The following is an 18,949-nucleotide window of genomic DNA, read 5'->3' on the forward strand; positions in this document are numbered from 1 at the left end:
AATGGGCTATTAATTGGGCCTTCCAACCCTTACAAAACAGTTTTGCAAATTTTTATTTTGATTAAATTTCAAATTTTATATGACAAGCCACCATTGGAGTAAAATAGTTTTATCATATATTAAATTATTTTTAAATACTCATTTATCTCATGCACATTTTTTATTATCTATGGAATCGAATTGTTGTCATCACTTCTAATTAGTGGCGGTGGGAAGGGACATGTTGTTATCATGCGCCCCACGCTCTTCAATTTTGTTTTCTAACATGTGATACATATGTATGTGTATTGTAAGAATTATAACGGATATATCATATTCTTTAATCTCGGATTCTCTTTTTTATCTTGACACATCCTAATATGAAATTTATGTCTCCATCATTGCTTCTAATATTACATTTATATCATTCATTTTCCTTCTATCAAATCTTGAAGTCAATTTACATAGGCATACATTCAATAGTATCTCTAAAATTCTTTAAATCTCCACATCCAATAGTCGAGTGTAGACTTATTGCAATTTGGAAAAAGTATGAAGTTTGCATATCTATTACTATAGGAATTGTGAAGCGTGCAATCTCACGTTGACAACTCATCACTTTGCTATTCCCTTACTCTTCCACATAAGCTTCTAATCTGACTTGGCACTTGAACCATTTCTTTGCATTTCCTATACGTGCGTGCTTCTATCTCCTCAAAGCTTTGTAACTGATCAGCGGTGGCACCTCAACCACTTAGCATTTTCTATATGTCCTTGTATATTCTCAAAGCTTTGTAACAGACACATTATTCTTTCAATTCACCATTCCCCTGATCTTTCTAATTCCCACATTTCATCCTCTTTCTTTCACACTCTCTTTAGAGCCGCAATGTCACTCCAAGGCTTACGGTTCAGCCACAACTGTGCGAACCCCTCACCAATCTTTTGTAGCGTTGCTCACCATCACCCACTGTCCAATCCATCGATCTCTCCCCCACAACGACTGGGAAAAACTCACGGCAAGGGAAAAAGTCTCTGAAACTCATTTGCAGGTATTTCTCCCTCCTCACCCACACTCTATTTCTCTCCTGAACTCTTCCCCTATGGCCAAGTCTAATATTATTTTTCCTCTGTTCGGGGCTTACAAATAGTATGTATGTCTCTATTTCTCTCTACTGCAGCTTCTTCAAAATCCTCTTCTTGATCTGCTTCTACTCTTTAGTGGTTCATGAATCATGATAAGTAAGTTTGTATTTGTTAAACTGTAATTTTGATTGGTTTGTGCGAGTGTTGTTTTTTTACTTTTTTACATGAACTTGGCTTGTCCTCACTTCTAGGGGCTGGCAAAAGTAGAGACAGAACCATTCTGCCATCCTATTTTGAAAATGGATTTTAAATTCAAAAGACAGAGAGTCACAAAGGAAGATATTTGAGAGCTAATTTTCCATGAGATTCTTGAGTATCATCCACTACTATTAAAAGAGTATATGAATGGAACAGAGAGAGCTAACTTTCTTTGTCCAAATTTTTAATTTACTTATTTGCATATCTACTGTTTTAAGACACTATTCTTTTTTGTTTACTTAATAATTTTCAATTCAAATTTCTAACTATATCATTTTCTCTTGTCTTTTTCCAAGGCTTGGCATTGCAGCACTATTGATGAATTCACAAATCAGTTTGGTCCTCTAGAGAAAATGGAAAGAGTGAGTCTGTTATGTCACTTGATACAAACCATGTTTTCCTTCCAAGGTAATTCTGATTAAAAGAACTCCAGTTTATCATGACATTGATTTGGCTTGGTTCCATTGCAATTGTAGCTTTATGGTTGATAAACAGTTACTTATTATTATGTTATGATTATGCAAAGCAAATAAGTACATGAATGCATGTTTTATAATAAAAATCACTAATATGAGACACATATAATATCAATCGATAAACTCAGTTTAGGTAAATTCCATCACCCAATTATTGTTATCTTAAGATTCACCTTACCACATTGTAATGTGTTTAAATATGCATAGATTGATAGACATACAAATTCAATTCACTTTCAATCCACATTTGCATCTTTCTCTTTGTTTGTTCTTGCACTACCATGAATAACAGTGAATCTGCTGTGTTTGTCCATAGATACATTTGTCCCACCTTTGAATATGGCCTCCATAGATTAAGGAGCAAGATAGAGAGGTTAAAGAGACGCATGGAGATGGTTGCCAAGAAACCGGATATGGAAATTGCACATATGGTAGAGATGCTTCAATGTCTTGGTGAGTTTAATGCCACTTTATATCATGGTGTTATATTGTTAGCATATTTTTGTGATATCAAAACTAACCTTCTATGACAAAATTTTGCTCTATACAAAGTTGTGAACAAATTTTGTGTTCTTGGTTCTTTCTAACCTTCTATGAGAAAAGTCTGATCTATAAGAAGATTTCTCTCCATATTCCCTAATTATTATTACAGCATATGAAACAATTAGAGGTTGTGGTTCAGACTTAAAAATCCAATGAACGATTAGATTGAATTTTGACTCTGATTTTTCAGGTTCATCTAATGATGTGTTATTTTGACATAGTATTTGAGGTTAGAGGACATGGAAAGAATATAGAAATGTTCCCCTTAGATTCTGGTTCTGCAATACTAACAATTCAGAAGCCTTCTATTCTGCACCCCCCCCCCCCCCCAATTCAAGGTAAATGCCCCTGCTACATTCCCTTTAAACTGTCAGATTACCTAACAATTTTAACTGCCTTATTCTATCTAACTAATGTAGCTGCTTTGTCTCACCTCTGCTGGTTTTGTTTTATTCTTTTCTCATGTGTCATATCAACATAATTATATTTATATTTCCATCATTTTTTGTTCTAGGATGACCACCAAGTAAGTGTAAAGTGATTTTCAATCATAAAACAATACAAAAGGTAAACTAACTCAACCTTTAATCTTATTTAAATAATTGCTTTAATAACATTGAACAAAAAGGATCCATCGGTAATCTGATGAAGAAGTAGAACCATCGGTCTTTAAAAAGAAAACAAAGGTAACATCGACAAAGCTGAGACAATGTGCATCATTTGATCAGGAAGAAATCAACTGCACAGATGACTTTACCTCCTCTGATGAAGAACAAATTTTGATTCAAACCTTAAGGACAAACACATCTAGGAGAACCAAAGCTAGAAATACAATATACAAACACTATGAGGAAGCCAACAAGAATAGCTAGACAGAAAAAATAAAAAGAGCAATTCCATATGCGCAGCTTATATTTTATTTTCTGCAATTTATATCATGTATTTCACTATTTTATTTCTAAATCAAAAGTATATTTTGCAGAAATAACACTTTGTATGTCTTAACAATGATCATTAATATAATAAAGATTTTTGCGGAAATTCACTATCTATTGAGTCAGTTGTATTCGCCCGCGCAACGCGCGGGTTGTAGTCTAGTTCAAAATTTAACTTCTTTTTTTCACAAAACTACACTACTTATAAATTGAAGACTTATACGAAATTATCATATCTGCTTCAAGTTAAAACTGTTCAGATCGGTTCATTCTAAGGCAAATATGATATTCACATTTTTTGAAGCTCTCAAGACTTTAAATTGCTCCAGGCTTAGGATAAGAATTTTATTGGACTTTGATTTTGGAATCAATGAAACATTCATCTTATCAGTTTGAAATGGTTCTTCAAAACATGAGGCTCTTTGAGATAGCGTTATAGCACCAATGCTAGAGAGAATTGAATAAGTGCATAAATATTTCAGAATGCAAATAGTTTTATAATATGTACTACTCACCCCATGATACATTTATTGAAGAATACACCACTGTGGGGATATGCTGTTCAGAACTCAAAATGTGCTTAAAAAATATCACAACTTGGAACATTGATTCTCTAGCTCTAATTACATTATGTCAAGCTAAATTTTAGATTGTACTCTCTTCTTTTCAAAGGACAAAACTAGAAACTTATTGATATGTGTTCAGTGTGTTTTTGGATGTGTAGTGTAGACTTTCACTTATGAGGCAGAACCTCAAATTTGGACTCGCTTCTAATCTCTAAAATCTCGGAACCAATCAAACATCGCATGGTTTCAATCATTCCACCAACAACAAAATTTCAACTCAAACTGGATTGGAAAATAAAACCAACTAAACCTCAAAATTCATCAATGGTAAAATGTAAATGTTGCTGCTTCCTTTACTTCTTTTGCTTCTGGTGATGATAATTTTCTTTACATTTGTATTCAATCTTATGCTTCCCATAGTAGCTATTGGATCAAGATGTTTCAGGCTTTGCACCAATAGCAAAGAACTCAATGATGACCTCTAAAGGCATGCCTTTTGTTTCAGGAACTTTTAAGTAGACAAAAATCCATGTCACGATGCACCCAACAACAAATAAACCAAAGACCCCAGTAAGACCCAGAAGATTGAGCAAAAAGGGGAACATAGAAGTGATGATCAAGGTGCTGATCCAGTATGTAAGGGAACATATAGAAATGCAGATTCCGCGAACACTTGTTGGAAAGATTTCAGAACATAAGATGTTTGGAATCACACCAAGGCCCATGCAGAAGCAGCTTTCGTATACCATAACACTTACAGCAGTGATAGCTGCATTGAGGATAGGACTCATGCGAAACAAGTCTCGGAGTACTAGTACCATGAGAGACACTATCAAAATTGGTACTGTGTATAGAAGTATTGACCTGCCATGAGAAAATAAGTAATTGCACTCTCATTATTGTCACATTTTATTGTTTGAGAGGCACACATGAAACAAATTGTGGAGAGAAATAGTTTAACAAGGAATCGAGATCCTCTATCCCTAAATAATGTCATATTTTTTGGCTGAACTAATGAAATTATGCTATGACAATTTAAAAATACATGGATATGACATTTATAACCTTACACATGTAATTTTTAATTGACATTGCACACTTTCATTGATGGGAAAATGAATGAGACAATATTTGAGGCAGGGGATTTTGATCCTTTTACAAGCATATGTTGCACAGATTAAAATCTTTTGTGTGAAATGGTGTCTCAACTCTGTGACCAATGAAATCTTCACATGTAAATTAGAACCATCATATTAGTTTCTAACTGCCTCACTTAAATTGACATGACAAGATTTCATTGGTGGGACAGAAAATTAGGATATCATTTTAGCACAGAAGATCTTGATCCATGTTGCAATAGGAGGAGAATATTTAGATTCTAAAAAGAAATGGATATATTAGTGAACCTTGTGGAAGTTGTAGCTTTGTATAAAGTCTACACATTTTATGCAGGGAACGGATACAAGACTAAAGGAAATTCAAGCTATGTCTCAGTATAAACATATATACCTCCTTCCTGCAACATCCATTAGCCTCATGGAAATAGCTATACAAGGAAGCATGGAGAATGTTGTGATGACATTTACGAGTAGTGTAGCGGATGTTGAACTAATGCCCAAATTTGACAAAAGTGCCCCTACTCCTGCTTCCTCAAGAATCTGGGGAGCATAGTATAGAAATCCATTTATGCCAGAAGCCTGCAACATAAATTACATTTTTAGAATCGAAGATTAGAAGTAATTGTGTTCAAGAAATACAACCGCAAAAATTATGCAATTTCAAATTTCCTAACAATATATATATATATATATATATATATATATATATATATATATATATATATATATATCCTTAGATATTGCATGTTTAAAATGTGACGAAACTAACACCTGCAATAAACAATATGTCCTCATACTCATCATATGGCCAAGAACTTAAGTCCTAGGAGCATTGTTGTATAGAGTAATTACAGGGCCTAATATTTTAAAATAAGAAGAATTTAGATTATTTATTTTATTTTTGGTGAAGAAAGTTTAGAGGCATATGAGGTTGCCCCATTCCAAAGTCTATTGAGTTAACTCCTTATTCAATATAGAGTGCACAATGATCAAGTTTACACCATAAAGATATCAAGTTCATCAATAGAAAAACAGGAAATTACACTGGTATTGAAATACTAGTTAGTAAGGGGCATGGTGCCATACACCACCTATTGGCACACTGCTTTTAACTTATTGAGTTTAGTTCATAACTACGTGTAAAAAATACTGCAGCTTATCACATAATTTGTAACATGTCTCGTTACAAACTTCAGTGTAAGTTACAAACCTTATTACGCATAGTTACAAATTGGGAAATGGATTCCTTGCAATCAAGGAAAAGCCACATTTACAAAAGCACACAATGTGGACTGTCTGATCAAGATTGGCCAGCTTAAATTATATATGAATCGGCTGATCTTGATCGATCGGCCTAAATTTCATGAATGTGTGTATGCAAGGAATTCCTTATGGCAGGGAAACCGAATCTAGTTCTCTACAAGCCAATTAGTACATCTAGGTGTACCTGCTGGAGAATTTGAAGTCCTACTCCCACAATCAATGCACGTTTCACTCCTGGTTCTAGCAAAGCTCCCCAACCTACACGCTTTGGAGGAGCTTGTGGTTTGGTTGTCATATCCTTAGTATAGAGAATTGAACGACTGACGAGTGCAGACGCCTGAAAAGCTTCACCACCACCTTCTTCATGCAAGTCATAACCCGAAATTGAAGCAAGTGAACTTTGCTCCCGAGACATTGTGGTAGGATCTGCATGTAGATAAACCCTTTGTAGCCCTCCTCCTCCTTCTTTTTTCCCACCCCCTGTTGTTTGATCAACTGATTTATAAACCAATTGCCAACCTCCACCAATATTTGTGTTTTTAGGTATTTCTCCAGCACTACCCTGAGCCAACCCCATGTTACCTCTCAAGTTGCTATTGCTACTCATGCCTGACATGTCCTTAGATTCAAAAGCCTTATCAATAGCATTGAGCAATGGCGCATGGAGATTGTCACTAGTACCAAAAGGGCTCTGATCATGATCTGCTCCCATGCTGGAAACACTAGGCACTTTGGGAATTATCATGCTACCTCTTGAACTTCCAAACAACTCAGGAGGAAGGTTAGCATCATGCATGCTCCCAAAGAGATTGACCATAGGGTCCTTGAGATTAGAAGCTGCCTGGGCAAGAACGCTTCCCTGGCGCGACAAAGTTAACATACTTCGTGATATCATGCTACCTTGTCCACTCACTGGCTGAGCAATCATTGAAACTCCTTGGTTAGCTCCATAGAGCTTTATGCAATCCTTCCCTGCTTCCTTGATTGAAATGCTCTCAATAGCAGGGGAAACTATGTACTCTTCTATGGTTGTGTCTTCACCCCCGGGACACATACCTTCAGCCAGCAAAGCCATTTCACCTGTTGATCAAAACAAACTACAAATAAGTATCCTTATTGGCATATACTCAAGCAATTGGTGATCAAAACATAAACTAACAGATGCAACTAGTTTAATTAGCATAACCTGAAACATCTTCCACGCCGCGAATCCTTTGAAGAACTTTGGTAGCCTCAGTAAGTCTTCCTTTACTTACAAGCCATGGAGGAGATTCCGGAAGATAAAACACGGCGAGAAGAAAGTATGCAATGGAAGGAACCGAAACAACACCAAGCATGGCCCTCCAACTTGGTGAGTCCATCAAGGACATGGAGAACACCATGATGTATGCAACAAACATTCCCCCAGAGCACGAAAATTGCGGCAGCGTGTTCAGCGTGCCTCGGATATCCGGCGGCGCTATCTCAGATATGTAGAGAGGAGTGAGAGTTATGGCTAGTGCAATGGCAACTCCATCCAACAGCCTTGAGAACAGAACTACAGAGACATTAGGAGCCCACATCATCACCAAACCACTGAGGAAAAACATAACCGATGATGTTATCAACATTGGTCGCCTTCCGAACATGTCGGAAACTGTCCCGGAGAATATTGTCACAAAGGTGCCGGTGAGAAAGGACATGGACACAATTAGCCCCTCAAGTGTGGGATATGTCCCCAAGTTAAATTCTTTTTTTATGTAACTCATGCCCCCTGCAATGATGTAGCAGTAACATGTTTGTTCAATTTTATCAATGAGATCAAATAATGCCAGTTCAATTTATTTAACACAACGTTCTGTTCGAGCTGAAAACATTCACAGCATAAATCATAACGAGCTAACTCTCTCATGTTTTTTCTTTCTATTGACAAGACTTAGACCTAATACATTGCTTAGGGTGAATTTGGCTTGTACCTCATGAGCCAACTACATTTGGTGTGGGTGTCATTTGAATCACTTATAAATATCATAAACGAAAAATAAAACTAATATTCATGAAGTCAAATGAATATAAGTATGATCTTAAAGATTTTTCATATTTGAGTGATTAGATGTATAACTTAGCAATGACAGACAATAAACACCATATAATTGTGTGATAAATAGGATGTTGTAATGTAATATAGACAATACCCACCTGCAATGGTTGAACTATCCCATCCAACAAGCAGACTCCCAAGAGTAGCAGCAATTGAAATGATCACAACCTCCCTCATTGTTGTTCTTGGCTAAGAATTTAGCCAAACAACCAAACTCAGAACACAATTTGGATCACTTGCAAGTTGCAATCAAATAAAAAACTTTAATTATTTTTAGATCGATCAATATCTTCAAATGTGCAAAGATCAAACCAAGATAGTAGAGTTCAAAGGTACCTTACGCAAATACCTAGCTTTGAACACCCTTCTAAAGTGTGCACGTTTTAGTTAATTTTTGTTATGTGTACGTAAGGCTTTCATCAAAGTGTTTCCAATGAAGCTGTTAAAGTGAGACTTTGTTCAGTTAATTAGTTCAAGGTCAAAAGAATAATGACAACTCAAAATTCATGGTTGCATGGTGCTTGTGTGTTCGTGACTAGTTGTTGAAAACGGAGTCTCTGAAAGTTTCTGTGAGTGAAAAAGTGCCACGATCATATTAAACTATTTTTAACACAAAGGTGGTTGTGATTAGCACTAGAACAGGAGCAAAACATGGCTTCCCACGATCCATTCAACCTTCATCTTTTTCCTAATTCTTATAATAACTCATTGATGTTGATGCATTTTATTTTATTTTGTTAAGTTGTGGATTAAATTGATCAATTTTCCCTAAAAAAAATTGGATTCACTTTAAATGGAGAAAATAATTGTGGCCTTGTGAAAAATAGAATAAGAAATACTAACAACACTTTATTATACACACTTTAATATGGTTGGTACAATTTTTAAAATGTCGACACATTTTTAAATATATGAGAGAAATAAATTAATTATTTTGGAAATAAACCAATCATAACTGTGTGTGTATGTGTGAAAATTAGCTAGTGGAACTGATATTCACACAATCCTGAGGGCGATAAACTTGAATCGACATGCTACGATAGAATCATAAAGGAAACGTTTGGTACGCCATATTAGGCATGATAGTATAAGCTTATACAATACATTATTGACTTATCCACTGTTTGGTGCTCACATTGTATTGTATAAGCTTATACATCAATCCCCTCTTATACATCAAAATGATGGATTATTGTATCCACCCTATTGATGATGGATAAGGAATGATAAGAGTGTGATGTATAAACTACTTGAATATATTTAATTAACCGTCGCCACCACCACCATTGTCGCCACCACTACCGCCACAACCGCCCTCCACCGCCACCACCACCGTCACGGCCACCACCACTACTACCACCATCGTTATCGCCACTACTACCACCACCACAACCACCACTCTCAACCACCCCCCCCCCCCCCGGCCGCCACCACCACCACCACCACCCTCCGATCCACCACCACCGTTGCCACCTCCAACCACCCTCCACCGTCGCAGCTACCACCACCACCCTACACTGCCACCGCTACCACCACCACTGTCGCCACCACCACCACCATCCACCACCACCGTCGCCGCCACCACCACCACTCTCCACCATTGCCACTATCCCCGCTACTGTCACTACTACCACCACTGTCACCACCGCCATTCACCATCACTGTCACCATCATCACCTTGCAATATCACCGCTACCACCACCATTCTTAATATTCTTTACATAAGAATTTATTTCTTAACTTTTTTTGGAAATGAAAGATATATATAAATATATAAATATATAATGTTGAGAAACAACCCCTCTCAACATGGGTACAGTAACCAAGCCAACAGAAAACTGGAAGAAGCTCAGCCATTACAACAAAAACCTTCGAACGACCTCTAAAAACCCAACCAAAAACCCCTATGTCTGCACAGCAAGGATACTCCCCATTTGAAGTCGAAAAACAGCGACAAGAACTAATCCTATCAAACTGCACGACACCTGCAAAACAGAGACCTAGCCCAGCCAAGCAAACCAAAAGACCGATCAACTAAAACCCACCAAAACGTCATAGAGTTGAGACAAACCTAAAAGAAAACAAAAACACAAACATAAATATTTTTAAAACGTTTTAATTTTTCTTTCTTAATTATGATTGATAGTTAATATTTTATTATTTTTAATTAATACTTAATAAATTAGTATTTTGTATAAGTATTAAATTTTTTTTGAAAGTGAAAATTATATTAAAAATGAACCAAAACATAATACAGAGGTCTCATGACATAGTGCCAGACAAATCATCCACTCAGGCATTTCTAATCCTACTAAAGCAAAATTGGCAAAAGACATCCTAAGAGCACGGTTGGGCACCGGTCGGATTCGGGCCGAATCTCGGGTGTGGGCGGGTTTAATTTCCTAATTTTTTCAATCCATTTCCGACCGAATTTAAGCAACGGGTAAGTCGGACTCGGGTTGGACGGATCTCGGGTTAGCAGGGTAGGTTTAGGCGGGTTTCATAACAAAAAAAATTCAGAGGAAGCAGAGAAGAGGAGGAGGACGAAGGTGGCCTTCCTCATCCAAACAAATACAGATCAGGTCAGAGGCAACAATCATCGATTTGCCAAGCAAGATAAGAGGACGAATTTGACAATATCATCGATTCCTCATCAAGGTTCTTCATCGACTTCCCCCTCTAACAGATCTGAGAAATAAAAGGGGTGAGGAAGTGATTCTGAGAACCCTTGTCCCTTGTTGTGTGCCCGCCTGAGAGAGAGAGAGCTTTAGGGTTGTGTGGCTGCCGTCGAGCATTAGGGTTTCCTCAGGATGAGCTCTTCAGCCTTCAGGTTCTTATTATCTATTTATCTGTGGGCTGGGCTTATGGCCATTTTAAAAAAAATACTATATTATTGTCTAACAAGGTAAGTAAGTTTGGTCTGCTGTGGCTGATTTTTTTTTACGAATTTCTCTTGCTTTATCTACTGGGTTGGGTATGTTCGGTCGGGCTCGGATACCGACGTTTCTTTTTTTTTTGAACCGAGCCCGACCATTTGGACCCCACTGGAACCGAAAAAGCGACTCGCCAACCCGTGAGCCCGGTCTGGACTGCCCGTTTACATTGGGTTGGGCTCGGGTGAACCGGGTTTGGTTCGGATTGGGTTTTTTGAGCAGGCCTACCTAAGAGGGTGCCTCATTAAAGGGAATTGTTATTCAGACCCCCCCACCCCTATTTAGACCGAAGGAAATTTCTGAAACCCGAAATTACCCCTTTCGAACGCACCCTTGTAGTGCGTTTCTATCGCACCTACCCACGGAGCGACGTAGACGCTCCATGAACATGCGTTGCACGCGCATGTTGAAGGTGCGATTAATTAGTGTCAGAGTTGATGTCCCAGTGTCTGACTATACATAGGAAAGGCACATATATGCCCTTAGTGAAGTGCGTTAGTCGCGCCGTTACAAAGTGCGTGATATGAGTCGCTCTTTTTAAAGGCATTACCATCGCACATTGAGAGTGCGTTGGTCACGCAGTTCCATAGTGAAGTGTCATCCGCTCATTGTACACTTGTCTTATGGTAGTCACATTCTGAGGGTTGGCATCCTTCAATGCCAGCAACATGTTACCTGGCTTCACTCTATTGTCAACCATTTTACCAACCATATCCTTTTCTTGACTTGTAAGGCGACCGGCATAGGCATGGCCAACCAAAGTCTCGGTTGGATGATGGTTGTGGTCGCCACGTACTACAGTCAACCTCCACAAACCATCTTCTGATGTGTATCTCGCCATGAGCTTGAACAGACAATCACATTTCTTGGTTCCTGTCCCCTTCCGCACCAACACAGACTTGTACGGTTTGTACTTGTCGCTCATCTCGCATACCAAAATAGCCAATTGTCTGCCTTTACTCCCACGGCCCTTGCTCCCACAATCAGACCTTCTAATAATGATCACAAAGCCTAGTTGCTTTCCTACATTCTTAGCTCAATCCAAAAGCTCCTCCCGAGTTGCAAAAACCTGCAAAATATTATCACATATACGCATCACATATAAATTCAACTTATTTGAAATAAACTCTCTCATTGGTTATGAAAATACCATGTCTGTGGTAAAGTGTTCTGTGTAGTCAACTGCAATTGACACATCATATCTATCTTCTACATTGGCTAATTGCCTTTCTTGTGGCATGTCCACTTCATATGACTCAAGGAGACTCATCCTGAAATGCAAAACAAAAAATGCAAATTGTTTACTGTTTCTGTTACACGCCAGAACTGTATTGACCGCACGTTGAAAGCGCGTCACAAACACACCTTATAAGTGCGACAGCGACGCGGTTTAACAATGCGTCGGGATAATTATAACAGATAATTATAACAGATAAACGCACTCTCAGTGTGCGTCTCTGTTGCACTCTCAGGGGGCGAACCTGACGCACACAAATAATACGGTGCTCACGCTTAATGAGAGTGCGATAGATCTAGATCGGGATTAGAGTACAGTACCTTCACAGATGACGACGGCAACGAGGGAGGAGACGTCGGGTGAGAATGACGACGGTGGTGGCGACGTTGGTGATGGTGCTGGGTGAGGACGACGGCGGCGGTGGCGTGGGTGGTGGAGGCGATGGCCGGTAACAATGTGGGAAGTTGAGAGTGGGTTTGGAAGTTGAGAGTGGGTTTGGAAGAAGAAAGAGAATGTGGTGAGAGGGGGGTAAAGGGGGGGGGGGGGGTTTCAACAAAGCATTAGGAAAAAGGTGAGGATGGAGGGAGGGGTATTTTTCATAAATTTTATTTTCATTAAGGGTATTTTTGACATTTCCCAGATTTTTGGGGGTCTAAATAAGGGTGGGGGGTCTGAATAACAATTCCCCTCATTAAAGCCTTACCTGGCAAAACCCTGTGGGAAGAAAACTGTCACGACCCAACCTAAGCCGTGACCAGCGCATAAGCTATTACCATAGCCTAGCAAGCCTGCTTTCTCACAACTCATTTCTGCAATATCACTTATAAAAATAAACAAGTTCAAGCGATAATTCGACAGAGTTTCCTTTGTATATCTTCATTTCCCAAAATAACAAGACCTGCCGATGAGGTTTAAAATCCAGCCAAGGATCCAAATATATACATATCCAACATCCAAGAAGCAACATCATCAAATACATCATAGAGCTTTTACACTTTACAAAATATGACTATTACATATTCCCTATAGCTGCAGAATACCAAAAAAGATCATCCAAAGATATCAACATGGCCACCAACCATAGGAGGCCTACCAAAAAGAAGTATTGAACAAGCTGCAATTGAAACAAACTCCTACTCAGCTGCCTGTGAATCTGAAATGGAAATAAGGAGGGGGTAAGTCACACAGACTTAGTGAGGGCCTATTAACCACCATGACCTAGAAGGGGAACATCATATGCACGATTTTCTCTTTAAAACTCAGGATAAATATGACATTTGATCAAGTCAAGTAACTCAAATCACTTTCATAAAACATATATGGCATGGTAAAAGCTTCATGCTTTACTAACTCAAATCAATGTCACTTTGACATAAAGAAAACTTAAAGAATCATAATGCGGTTAAAGCATTTTCAATTTATAAAATCACTCAAAATCCGATAATCCAAATACAATAGGGAACAAACATGAGAGAACCATAATAATAAGGCGGCTCCATCTCGTTGATAGTCATTTCCTCCTACGGGGTGACCTTTCCCCTAGGGGCGGCTCCATCTAACGGATAACCCTTTCCTTTCTCAAGTCACATCGTGTCATTGGGGGAAGCTACATCTCGTTGATAGCTCTTTCCTCATAAGGATTATCTTATCCAAGAGGCGGCTCCATCTAATGGATAGCCCTCTCCACCCGGAATCATGTCATATCTCATCAATCTCATCGGGGGAAGCTACATCTCGTTGATATCCCTTTCCGTGCACTGGCGGCTCCATCTAACGGATAGCCCTCTCCACCCAGAATCAAATAACTAGGTGCACCTAGGCCGTTACCTCCGTTAACTGCTACCGGGTTCTAACATGGATTCCCACAATCATCTTTTCAAAACCATAAGCAATCTCATATCAAAGTTTCAAATATGACTGTTCTCAATAATTATCAAAGCTCATCAAAATGTCATTCTCAACCCAACATGATTCAATACATAAAATTTGTAACTTCATAGCTTAAAACAAACTAAAATCATTCTCAAATTCATTTATTCCATTGCATAACCTTAAATAACTCAATAAAAGATAGTCATGTGAATGAAATGATGTTCCCCCAATTTTAAATAAATAGACACTTCTAGTTATAATAAAATAGTCAAAACCATAGTTAAAAATATGCCACAATGGTCATAAACCACTCACAACTATGAAGGATCAAGAGAAGCGCTCCCAACAACTTCAAGATGCCCGGATGAGTCCGTGGTCGGCAAATCTGAACACCAACAACAGATTTCAACTCTTTAGGAACTTAATTTAGCTATCTATAATCCAAAAGCAACCGTGAAATCCCTAATTGTGAGCTCAAATCCCTAAAATTAATTTACCCAAAACTAACATACACTAAAATACCATTCTTTATAATTTTGGGTTGTGAATATACCTCATTGAGCTCAAGTGAATACTCTTTATGGGGTGCGTAATCTTCCCCTCTCTTAGAGCATAATCCCTAGCACCCAAAAGCACTAACCAAGAGCATACACACTTGAAAGATTCAGTTTCTTTTATTCTTCAATTGGAGCATAATATGGTGGGAATTTTGGGGTTGTTTGAGTAAAGAGTTTTGGTGTTGATTGGATAAAGATTGGGAAATAGAAATGATAAAGAGAAAGGGGGAATGTGCTGCTGTTTCGAAGAAGAAAGAAAATGGGAAAGGGAAATGAGAAAAGGGAAAGTGAAGGTGGGGTGGGGTGGGGTCGGTTTTAGTTTTCTTTTAAGTTCTGTTTCTTTTTTTTATATATACTAATTGAAACGGTGCGTTTCAAAAACCAAGTAAGGAAAAAGAGTACATCCCTCTTAAGATAACCAATTATGCTGACCTAAAGAATTAGCGCCTTATACATCAATATATCCAATCCCAAAGCCAAGTAATCCAAAATGCAACCAATGCCTATCAAACTAGACACAACATCCCAATTAACCAGCAACAAGTTCTAAAATTCGTGACAACATATATTAACAGCTACAACACAACTGAGTTCGAAAGTTAACATGACCAGCGTCGGATTAATATTTTCTTGAAAATTCTCAATATTAAAAATTCTAAAAAAAACTTATCTCATGACCAGGCTATGATAGTCCAAGCCTTACATTCCAAGTGTTAATATTTTTATCAAGAAAATGCTCAATTAAATTTTAAAATTGTTTTTCAAAATAACACGAAACAATATTATAGTTAATATTAAACAACGTACACAATCATTTAAGATTTTAAAAATAATTTCTAAATATATATATATATATTGTACGATCAGGATTTGATCAGTGGTTGCATCTCTATATTTTGATGATTACAATTAAGGTTTTTGAGTATGAACAATAATGGTACTCTAACGTTTGTCTTTTATAGTTGTGACAAACAGGTTCTGATTCTGACCCAAGCCGACTCCATCAGAAGATGAAGACCCAAGGGTAACCTAAAGAGAGTTCTAAAGCTCACCATGTTCGCTCAGAACAGTGGCAATTCCTTCAGAAGTTCTGAAGATAGAAGCTCTCAAGAGGTACTGAAGAACCGGAGTCAGAAGTTCTGAAGACCAGATGTTCCAGAAGGAACGGTCCAGAAGTAGAAGACTCAAGTTCTGAAGAACTGCAAGAAGTTGGCTCTGAAGACCCAAGCTATTCTAGCTCTGGCATTCAGAAGTTCTGAAGAACATGCCCAGTAGCAGAAGTTGCAAGGTCAGAGGATCCAAGCTTCCGTCTAACTATGTTCAGAAGCTTCACCAACGTCCATCTGAAGCACTCCAGATCATAAGTCAGCTGGTGTTAGGACAGGTCGCTGTCATAGCACACATCGTACTGTCATAGCCTGCCCGCCACCTACCACGTTCAGCCTAGCAGTCTTATATTACAAGATTGCCACTCCAACGGGCAAAACCCTAGCAACGGTTATACCAATTGCCTTGGAGTATATAAGGGCTGAACATAGAAGAAAGAAGCTAAGAAACTTTGCTGATATTCTTGAATTCATTCTAACCGATCTCTTAGCAATATTTCTTCAGTGTTCTTGAACATCTGAGTTTACCATTAGCTTTTCAGAAGCATTTCTTGTAAACCCAAAACCTTTTACAAACACTTTGTAAAGTTCCTTAAGAGACAAAGTTTGGTCGGATCTTGAGAGGACTGAATCAAGTTTGGTTCAGTGTTTAGCTAGTCTTGAGAGGATCGATTGATCAGCGTCTTGAGAGAATACTAGTGAGAAAATCAGTGTACTGTTAGTCACTTAGCAAGTTGCAAGTGCAGTTGTAACATTCATTGATTTTAGTGGATTGCCTTCATCAGAAGAAGGAAGAAATCACCTTCACGGGTGGACTGGATTAACTTGAGCTTTTATCTCAAGTGAACCAGGATAAAATACTTGTGTGCTCTACTTCGTTCTCCTTAGCACCTAGTTCTTATCTTTAAGTTTTTCTAAACTTAAAAAAGGGAAACTTTTGTTTAAAAACTCTATTCAAACCCCCTCCCCCTTTCTAGTGTTTTTCGCACCTTCAATTGGTATTAGAGCTCCGGTTCTGATTTATACACTTCACAGTGATCAGTGATCCAGAACCTAGTGTGAAAAACAACGATGGCCCAAGCCAATACTTCCACTGACAACAACAACAACAACAACCATCTCAGAGCACCAATCTTTGATGGTGAAAAGTTTGAATACTGGAAAGATAGAATAGAAAGTTATTTCCTTGGCACTGACCCAGATCTCTGGGATATGGTCATGGAAGGCTATACTGATCCAGTAGATGCTGCAGGAGTGAAGATCCCTCGTACTGAAATGACAGACGCTCAGAAGAAGCGTTTCAAGGATCATCACAAGGCGAAGTCCATGTTGTTCAGTTCAATATCATATATTGAATATGAGAAGATCTCTGACAGAGAAACAGCAAAATCCATCTTTGACTCCTTGGTCATGACGCACGAAGGAAATGAAGAAGTCAAGGAGACTAAGGCTCTTGCTCTCATAAAACAATATGAGCAGTTTAAGATGGAATCTGGTGAAACCATTGAGGAGATGTACTCAAGGTTTCAAACTCTGATTGCTGGAATTAGAGTGCTAAACAAGAGCTACTCTACTGGTGATGATGTCAAAAAGATCATCAGAAGCTTGCCTAAGGAGTGGATGGCTTTTGTCACTGCACTGAAGCTTTCCAGGAAACTGGACTCCTTGAAGCTAGAAGAGCTTGTGAGTCATCTCAGAAGTCATGAGATTGAACTCAAAGAGCACAAGCCTCAAAGAAAAGACAAATCTATTGCTCTCAAGTCAAAACCTGACAAGGCGAAAGCCTATTAGGCAGAAGAGGAAGATTCCTCTGAAGAATCATCAGATGCTTCTGGTGATGAAGAGCTATCTCTCCTCACAAAGAGATTGAGCAAGCTCTGGAAGAACAGACAAAGCAAGGGCAAAAGACCGAGGAAAAGTAAAGGAAGATTTGAATCTTCATCTGGTCAGAAGAAGTCCTCTGGGAAGGAAGTCACCTGCTTCGAGTGCAAGGAACCTAGGCACTACAAGAGTGACTGTCCCAAGCTGAAGAAGGACAAGAGACCAAGAAAATTCTTCAAGAAGAAAGCTCTTGTGACCTTTGATGGGACTGACTCTGATGAAGCTGAGTCAGAAGAAGATGAAGTTGTGGAAGCTCTGATGGCTACCACTAGCAGAGATGCTGAAGCACAGGATGATGTGATAGCTTCAGAAGATGACTCAGACTCTGAGAATGACGATGAGGTATTCTCTAAATTTTCTTCATCTGAGCTAAGAACTGCATTATCTGAAATAATGGAGAAACATTATGTGCTTTTAAATAAACATAAAGAGCTTAAAAGAAAATATGCTGTTAAAACTAGTACATCAGAAGTTCATGAGAAGTCAGTCTCTGGACTCATTGAAGAGAACCATTCTCTTAAATATGGCAACTCTGTTCTTCGTGCTAAAAATGTCATGCTAGAAGATCAACTTGCATCATCTGATGTTAAGCATGAAACTCTATATGAGAAAGCGTTTCAAAGGTTCCTAGCCAAAGGCATAGACAGAAGTCTTATGGCTTCAATGATCTATGGCATAAGCAGAAATGAGAACAGTGGTCTTGGCTACTCCCAACCTATGAGAGGTGAGCCATCTGAGCCCAAACGCAAACCTTTGCATGAGCCCGCTGGTACTGTCATTCCAGAAAAGGTTACACCCAAGGTGGTAAAACCAAAGGGAAAATTTAAACTTGACATGTCTATATATTATAATCAAGTTCCCTTGTATTATCCTCATGTTGCACCCAAAGTTCCAAGAACTTCTGGGAAAACTAACAAGAAAGGACCCAAGATATGGGTACCTAAGACAACAATTATTCCTGTTGCAGATATCTTATGCAGCTCAGTTAAGACACCTGTCATGGTACCTGGACAGTGGATGCTCGCGACACATGACGGGCATAAGGTCTATATTCCAAAA

At 38.5% G+C, this 18,949-nt stretch overlaps 2 protein-coding genes and 2 long non-coding RNA genes across 7 annotated transcripts; 1 reads left to right on the forward strand and 3 right to left on the reverse strand.

Moving 5' to 3' along the window:
- The first annotated feature begins 675 nt into the window (after window positions 1–675).
- On the forward strand, window positions 676–5,538 carry LOC130715766 (uncharacterized). 4 transcript variants are annotated; one of them, XR_009011771.1, is made up of 7 exons: window positions 676–1,031; window positions 1,131–1,221; window positions 1,620–1,731; window positions 2,116–2,252; window positions 2,533–2,680; window positions 4,349–4,724; window positions 5,296–5,538. It is a non-coding gene; the product is annotated as an uncharacterized LOC130715766 (long non-coding RNA). The 4 variants fall into 4 exon arrangements; XR_009011774.1 differs by having other exon boundaries at window positions 1,161–1,221; XR_009011772.1 differs by lacking the exon at window positions 2,533–2,680.
- LOC130715765 (monosaccharide-sensing protein 2-like) lies at window positions 4,027–8,625 on the reverse strand. The gene is made up of 5 exons (XM_057565886.1): window positions 8,403–8,625; window positions 7,411–7,977; window positions 6,409–7,304; window positions 5,353–5,540; window positions 4,027–4,707 (listed from the first exon to the last, which is right to left on the reverse strand). Exons 1-5 carry the CDS (start codon window positions 8,479–8,481, stop codon window positions 4,275–4,277), a joined length of 2,163 nt encoding a protein of 720 aa, XP_057421869.1. The 5' UTR covers window positions 8,482–8,625; the 3' UTR covers window positions 4,027–4,274.
- Window positions 8,626–11,811: 3,186 nt separating this feature from the next.
- LOC130712457 (uncharacterized) lies at window positions 11,812–12,162 on the reverse strand. The gene has a single exon (XM_057562289.1). It carries the CDS (start codon window positions 12,160–12,162, stop codon window positions 11,812–11,814), a length of 351 nt encoding a protein of 116 aa, XP_057418272.1.
- A 1,154-nt stretch (window positions 12,163–13,316) lies between these two features.
- Window positions 13,317–15,195, reverse strand: LOC130714395 (uncharacterized). Its single transcript, XR_009011265.1, has 3 exons — window positions 14,900–15,195; window positions 14,662–14,731; window positions 13,317–13,627 (listed from the first exon to the last, which is right to left on the reverse strand). It is a non-coding gene; the product is annotated as an uncharacterized LOC130714395 (long non-coding RNA).
- Window positions 15,196–18,949: the final 3,754 nt, after the last annotated feature.

This window comes from Lotus japonicus, chromosome 4 (assembly GCF_012489685.1).
Source record: "Lotus japonicus ecotype B-129 chromosome 4, LjGifu_v1.2".
NCBI lineage: Eukaryota > Viridiplantae > Streptophyta > Magnoliopsida > Fabales > Fabaceae > Lotus > Lotus japonicus.

Coding starts and splice junctions, on each gene's coding strand:
- LOC130715765 (XM_057565886.1), bottom strand. CDS start 8,481: ATGAGGGAGGTTGTGATCATTTCAATTGCTGCTACTCTTGGGAGTCTG. Junction 5,541..6,408: donor GACTTCAAATTCTCCAGCAG/GTACACCTAGAT, acceptor TTTATGTTGCAG/GCTTCTGGCATAAATGGATT. Junction 4,708..5,352: donor ATGGATGTTGCAGGAAGGAG/GTATATATGTTT, acceptor TTCTCATGGCAG/GTCAATACTTCTATACACAG.
- LOC130712457 (XM_057562289.1), bottom strand. CDS start 12,162: ATGAGCGACAAGTACAAACCGTACAAGTCTGTGTTGGTGCGGAAGGGG.